This window comes from Anolis sagrei, chromosome 6, assembly GCF_037176765.1.
Source record: "Anolis sagrei isolate rAnoSag1 chromosome 6, rAnoSag1.mat, whole genome shotgun sequence".
Lineage (NCBI taxonomy): Eukaryota > Metazoa > Chordata > Lepidosauria > Squamata > Dactyloidae > Anolis > Anolis sagrei.
This window is the reverse complement of record NC_090026.1, coordinates 2,080,171-2,087,740: the sequence shown is the minus strand read 5'-3', so window position 1 is coordinate 2,087,740 and position 7,570 is coordinate 2,080,171. Positions and strand designations below refer to the sequence as shown.

Here is a 7,570-nt window from a genome sequence, read left to right as displayed (position 1 = left end):
AGGCTAGACATGCCCAGCTCCTTAAGCCGCTCCTCATAGGGCTTGTTCTCCAGACCCTTGATCATTTTAGTCGCCCTCCTCGGGACACATTCCAGTTTGTCAATATCTCTCTTGAATTGTGGTGCCCAGAATTGGAGCACCATCTAGTCCAGGCCCTTTAGGGGAGGAGGATGCTCCAAATGCACTGCTTTCAAGCAGCAAGCTTGTTTCCTCTTGGAATTTTTTCAGAGCATCCCAATCTATACATATTTCCTTTTTCCTATTCCTGGACTGCAACTCCCAGCAATCCTCCAGATTCATAAGATATATAGATTAGATAGAGATAGATAGTAGGTATATAAATCAATCAGGAGGACTTCTGGGGGAGAAAGGAAGGACTTCTGGGGCAGGTAGAGAAGGAAGGAAGGAAGGAGAGAAAGAAAGAAGGAGAGAAAGAGGGAGGGAAGGTTGGCCACAGCAACACATGGCGGGTACAGCTAGTAAAGTCTGACTTGGCCATGGTAGTCCACGCTCTGGTTACATCCCGCATAGACTACTGCAACGCTCTCTACGTGGGGCTGCCTCTGAAGACTGCTCGGAAGCTTCAAATGGTCCAACGATCGGCAGCCAGGATGCTAACAGGAGCGGCACACAGGGAGCACACCACTTCTCTGTTGTGCCAGCTCCACTGGCTGCCAATTTGCTACTGGGCACAATTAAGTGCTGGCTTTAGCCTTTAAAGCCCTTAACGGTTCTGGCCCGACCTATCTGTCCGAACGCATCTCCTCCTATGAACCAATTAGGATGTTAAGATCATCTGGGGAGGCCCTGCTCTCGGTCCCGCTGGCCTCACAAGCATGCCTGGCAGGGACGAGAGACGGGGCCTTCTCAGTAGTGGCCCCCCGGCTGTGGAACGCCCTTCCTACAGACATCAGATCGGCCCCCTCCTTATTGGCATTCCGGAAGAGAGTGAAGACCTGGCTCTTCGAACAGGCGTTTAACTAAACAGTGCAATTGATTGATTACTGGAATATGGATTAATGGACAACGAGATCGGATGCTGATTCTATTGATGAGACGTGATGGATTGCTGTTTTGCTGTATTGTTGTATTGCTGTATTGTCTTGATGTTTTTGATGCTAATTAATTGATATTACTGTTTTAAATGACTAATGATTTTTGTACTGTGTTGCTGATACTGGTTGTTAACCGCTCTGAGTCGCCTAATGGCTGAGAAGAGCGGTATACAAGTGAAGTAAATAAGTAAATAAATACATAAATAAATAAATGACAGATTGGGTCAGGGCTATGTGGTGTTGTCCTGCCACAAAAACTCAGCTGCCTATGGGCTATTTGACCAGGAAAATCCCTGGGCTTTTTTTTTGGCCTGCGATTCCCAGAATTCTGGGAGTTGCAGTCCCCAAAAGCCCAGGCGCTTTTCCTGCATTCAAAGCTTGTTGTTCATTCGTTCAGTCGTCTCCGACTCTTCGTGACCTCATGGACCAGCCCACGCAAGAGCTCCCTTTCGGCCATCACCACCCCCAGCTCCTTCAAGGTCAGTCCAGTCACCTCAAGGATGCCATCCATCCATCTTGCCCTTGGTCGGCCCCTCTTCCTTTTGCCTTCCACTTCCCCCAGCATCATTCCCTTCTCTAGGCTTTGCTCCCTCCTCATGATGTGGCCAAAGGACTTCAACTTTGTCTCTAGTCTCCTTCCCTTCAGTGAGCAGCCGGGCTTTACTTCCTGGAGGATGGACTGGTTGGATCTTCTGGCGGTCCAAGGCATTCAAAGCTACCCTATCCAGAAAGCCCACCCCCAAACCGTATGGAACGAGATCGAAAGCAGAGCCGTTAAACAGTTTCTTGAAGTTTAATAACCTGAAATACTGCAAAAGTGACCGTAATATAAAACGATGACCAGCTCCCCTCTTTCCCCGAGGTCTGTCTCCCCCCATGTGTCTCCCCCACATCTATTCGTGTCAAAAGGCAATCCCACAACCATCCATCCATTCCTCCACCCCACGTTGCAAATTTGAGGTGTGGGGTCAGGAGGAGAGAAGGGGAGTCTGGCCAAACTGGGGTCCAAAACCCTCCCAAATTTGCCAAGTTCACCTCCCACGAAAGGCTCCGATCTCCTTCCAGATCTGGGGTGTGTGTGTGTGTGTGACAAAAGCAAGTTTTCCAATCCATCCACTGAAGGCACATGCTGTGTTAGTAGCCCCCTTCCACCCTCCCCCCTCCCCCCCTCACAACCCTTTCCCCAAAAGGCTGACTTTTTTCTCTCTCACACCAGGTACATCTACACTGTAGAATTAATGCACTTTGATGCCACTTTAAATGCCATGGCTCAATGCTATGGACTCCTGGGAGCTTGGCACTCTTTGGCAGGTAAGATTAAAGGCTTTATACGGCTCCCAGAATCCCATAACACTGAGCCATGGCATTGAAAAGTGATGTCAAACTGCTTTGATTCCACCAGACATGTGCAAACTTGGGCCCTCCAAGTGTTTTGGACTCCAACTCCCACCATTCCTAACAGCCTCAGGCCCCTTCCTTTTGCCCCTCAGCCGCTTAAGCGGCTGAGGGGCAAAAGGAAGGGGCCTGAGGCTGTTAGGAATGGTGGGAGTTGGAATCCAAAACACCTGGTGCACCCAAGTTTGCAAATGTCTGATGTAGACGCATCATCACGCACACAAGCACAGCCACACACACAATCATTCTCCTGACTCCAGCTGTTTCGGTACCAAGCTGCCCACCCACACGCACGCTGTTCACATCTGCGGGAATCCGTTAGTGAGGGAGTGAGTGGCCGGAGTGACCGTCCCTGGCAGGTGGCCACCCACTCACGTCCCCATCCCTGTCCTTAGTGTCAGTCTCTCATCAGTTCCTCCCGCCTCGATCCGGGTCATGCGCTGGTGCCGCTGGAAGAGGAAGAAGGAGGAGGAGGAGGAGGGGGCTTGGCGGCCGTGTGGAGCTGGGCCTGGAAGCGGGAGAGCTGTTCGGAGTTGGCGAGGGAGCGGAGGAGGGCGTTCTCCTGCTCCAGCAAGGCGTTGCGCTCCGAGAGCTCCTTGATCTGCTCCCGCAGGACCTCCACCTCCTCGCGCACCGCAAACATCAGGTGGCTCTTCACCAGGTCCTGGAGCAGGAAAGGCAAAACAAGGACAATGCCGTGGTGAGGCATGAGGGAAACTCATCGGCCAGTGTTTCTCAACCTTCCTAATGCCTTGACCCCTTAATCTAGGGAAGTCATGCTCCCCATGCTCTATTGCGCTCTGGTTAGACCACACCTGGAATATTGTGTCCCATTCTGGGCACCACAATTCAAGAGAGATATTGACAAGCTGGAATGTGTCCAGAGGAGAGCGACTAACATGATCAAGGGTCTGGAAGAGTTGGAAGAGACCTCCTGGGACATCCAGTCCAACCCCATTCTGCCAAGAAGCAGGAATATTGCATTCAAATCACCCCTGACAGATGGCCATCCAGCCTCTGTTTCAAAGCTTCCAAAGAAGGAGCCTCCATCACACTCTGGGGCAGAGAGTTCCACTCCTGAACGGCTCTCACAGTCAGGAAGTTCTTCCTCGTGTTCAGATGGAATCTCCTCTCTTGTAGTTTGAAGCCATTGTCCCATTGTGTCCTAGTCTCCAAGGAAGCAGAAAACAAGCTTGCTCCCTCCTCCCTGTGGCTTCCTCTCACATATTTGCACATGACTATCATATCTCCTCTCAGCCTTCTCTTCTTCAGGCTAAACATGCCCAGCTCCTTAAGCCGCTCCTCACAGGGCTTGTTCTCCAGACCCTTGATCATTTTAGTTGCTCTCCTCTGGACACATTCCAGCTTGTCAATATCTCTCTTGAATTGTGGTGCCCAGAATTGGACACAATATTCCAGGTAAAGTGGTCTAACCAAAGCAGAATAGAGCATGGGGAGCATGACTTCCCTGGACCTAGACACTATGTTCTTCTTGATGCAGGCCAAAATCCCATTGGCTTTTTTTGCCGCCACATCACATTCCTGGCTCATGTTTAACTTGTTGTCCACGAGGACTGCAAGATCTTTTTCACACATATTGCTCTCGAGCCAGGTAACGTCCCCCCATTCTGTCTCTTTGCATTTCGTTTTTTCTGCCTAAGTGGAGTATCTTGCATTTCTCCCTGTTGAACTTCATTTTGTTAGTTTTGGCCCTTCATCTCTCTAATCTGTCAAGATCCCTTTGAATCCTGCTCCCGTCCTCTGGAGTCTTGGCTCTCCCTCCCATTAGCTTGTGTTTAATGTCCCTGGTTTGGTCTTTCTTCTTGTGCAGGGCAGTTTGACTTAGAGGAAACTGTATCAGAGGCAAGGCTTGAGGAAAACAGTAACACATTTATTGGAATATAACAGGAGTAGAATAGATTCAATGCTACTTCACTCTAGAGGCACAAACCTAGTTGGTTCCTTGAATAACTCTAGGCACTAAACAGATTTCAAAAAGGTTTCTTTAGGCAGATGTCTCTTTCTTTAACAACTGTTCTGGCAATACCAATAAGCCACCTGACTTAGTCAACTGTATTGGCTCTAAGCCCAACCTTGATTCTTAATCAAGAATCAGTCCTCCCTGTAGATCGATCACGACAAGATTCCTGTTGGATTTCCACTTCCACACAGGATCTACTACCTCTATAATTCACTAACTACAGATCAATTCCCTGATCCTCTCACTAGAGAATCCTCTCCTGTAACTTCTCCGGTTACAGGCTGCTGATCCACAGATCAGTCCTATTCTGTAACTCTCCGGCTACAGACCGACCACTTTCAAACAGCTGCACTGTCAAGTGGCAGTTGGCTCCGCCCCCGTTGCTATGACAACTCAGCTCAAGGCAAGCCAAGCCAGCTACCAACCCTAATAAAATATAATTCTACATACCATTACTAACTATTGTCTAAACAATATATAACTATAAGAATAAATATACACATCATCACACTGCCCCTTCCTCAATTATACCTCTTTCCAAATAATAATAATAATAATAATAATAATAATAATAATAATAACTTTATTTATACCCCACCACCATTCCCCAAGGGACTCGGAGTGGCTTACATGAGGCCAAGCCCAACAGTACATCAATGAACAAAAGCAATAAAAAAAACAATAAATACAATTAATATAATTATATTTAAACATAACTCTCCTTCTCTCTGCCTTCTTTTTTCAAAGCTGAACATCCTGGTCAGTCGTTTAGTCACCGTTGAATGCTTTTATGTTGAATTACAATTTAAAATAGCATTTATACAATATAAAAACATTCAACATAAAAACATTCAACAGTGACTATTTGGCAAATTAGATCTGATGACTTAAATGCACAACCAAACAGCCAAGTCTTGAGCGCCTTTACAAAAGGTGGCAACTCCAACACTGCTCCAATGTATGGAGGCAAAGAGTTCCACAGAATTGGAGCATAGGTCGAAAAAGCTCTCCAATGCCTTGTAGCTTCCAGGATGTAGAGGAGATTTTCCTGGGTGGATCGAGGTGACCACGGATGGAGAAGAGGAATGAGGCAGTCCCTAAGATATCAAGGTCCTTGGCCATTTTGAGCTCTAAATGTCAGGAATTGCTTCTTGAATGGCTTTGCTCAGAACTGGACATAGGGATATTCCTGGTGAGGTCTGAGCAACACAGAAGGGAGGGGAACCATGACTTTCCTCATATTAAACACCATACTCTTATGGATGGTATTGTCTTTTTAAACTCCTGCATCTCACCATGGGTTCATGTTCAGTTTGTGGTCTATTCAAGAGTGACATGTGAGTCACCGTGTGATGCAGCAGCCAGAAAGGCCAAGGCAATCCCAGGCTGCATTCACAGAAGCCGTGTCCAAATCAGGGGAAGCCATAGTGCTAATGGATGGATCTTGTGCCTGGTCCTGGCCATCACAGGTCAAGAAGGCAGAGCATTTCCAAAGGAAGGCACCACAATGGTCAAGACCCTACAAAGGATGGCTGAGAGGGATGGGAATGCATGGAAAAGAGAAGATGGGGAAGTGACATGAGACCCCTCTTGAAATACTTGATGGGACGTCATGGGGAAGATGGAGCCAGCTTGTTTTCTGTGGCTCCAGAGACCAGAATGAGAACCAAGAGATTCAAATTACAGGATAAAGCCATTCCACCTTAATCAACCTCTTGAGAGCAAGAACTACTCAATAGTGGAACAGACTGCCTTGGAAGGTGACCTGAAGACTCCTTCTTTGGAGACTTTCAAACACTTTTGGAGAGTTCCCAAGCTGTCTATTCTTGCTTGTTGGGCTAGATGACCCTTGGGCTTCCCTTCCAGTTCTACGATTCTAAGTAAACATCTTCCCTCAATAGGAACGACCCAGCAAATCAGGCCAATTTCCCCAAAGGATGTCTTTTCCACAACCAGGTCTGTGAAGTGAGACTCAACCCGGATCCTCGGGTGTCAGACCTGGCTGCTTGCCTCTGGGCTTTCATGCCTCTCCAGTCCCCACTCAGCCCTCGCAATATGTTTAATTTACTACTTCTGTCCCTGAACGGTTTGGAACCCTCCTACCTGCGTGACCGCATCTCTGTGTATGAACCCATACGATCCCTTCAATCATCTGGAAAGGCCCTGCTCACGCTCCCACCTCTATCGCAAGCGTGATTGGTAGGGACGAGGGACAGGGCCTTCTCGGTGGTGGCCCCTTGACTCTGGAACTCACTCCCCAAGGACATCAGGCATGCCCCAACCCTGGCAGTCTTTTGGAGGAGCCTGAAAACGTGGTTGTTCCAGTGTGCCTTCCCAGAATAAGGAAATTCCCAGCAATATGTCCTCAAAATGCACTTTACTATTGATCTAGGAATATCTACACACCACATCCCTCTCTGAAAACTCTATCCTAGTTCATATTTCATCTGTTCATGCTCAGCATTATTCTTAAATTTTAATTATTACATTTGGCCCAGCCATCAGTTTTAAACGTCATTGTATTACTGCTATTGGGTTGTTATAGGTTTTTTTTGGGCTGTATGGCCATGGTCTAGAGGCATTCTCTCCTGACGTTTTGCCTGCATCTAGATGCAGGCAAAACGTCAGGAGAGAATGCCTCTAGACCATGGCCATACAGCCCAAAAAAACCTACAACAACCCAGTGATTCCGGCCATGAAAGCCTTCAACAATACATTATTACTGCTCTTGTTTATTGTTTATTTTTTGTTATGAGTTTTATTTTATTGTCTGTATTAATTGTTGTTATTGCCTTATCATTGATGTATTGTGGGCTCGGCCTCACGTAAGCCGCACCGAGTCCCTTGGGGAGATGGTAGCGGGGTACAAATAAAGATTACTATTATTATTATTATTATTATTATTATTATTATTGTATTGTCGAAGGCTTTCATGGTTGGAATCACTAGGTTCTTGTGGGTTTTTTTTGGGCTATAGAGCCATGTTCTAGAGGCATTTCTCCTGACGTTTCGCCTGCATCTATGGCAAGCATCCCCAGAGGTAGTGAGGTCTGTTGGAATTAGGTTAATGGGTTTATATATCTGTGGAATGGCTGTGGTGGGGCAAAGGACTCTTCTCTGCTGGAGCTAGGTGTGAATG

At 47.3% G+C, this 7,570-nt stretch overlaps 1 protein-coding gene across 1 annotated transcript in view; it reads right to left on the bottom strand.

Annotated features, from left to right (window-relative positions):
- Positions 1-2,581: 2,581 nt before the first annotated feature.
- The window catches only part of TSC22D4 (TSC22 domain family member 4), a 37,124-nt gene continuing 32,135 nt past the window's right edge, over positions 2,582-7,570 (bottom strand). The window contains exon 4 of the mRNA XM_060779804.2: positions 2,582-3,114. Coding sequence (XP_060635787.2) covers positions 2,884-3,114 — 231 coding nt within the window. The 3' untranslated portion in view covers positions 2,582-2,883. The remainder of the gene's footprint in view (positions 3,115-7,570) is intronic.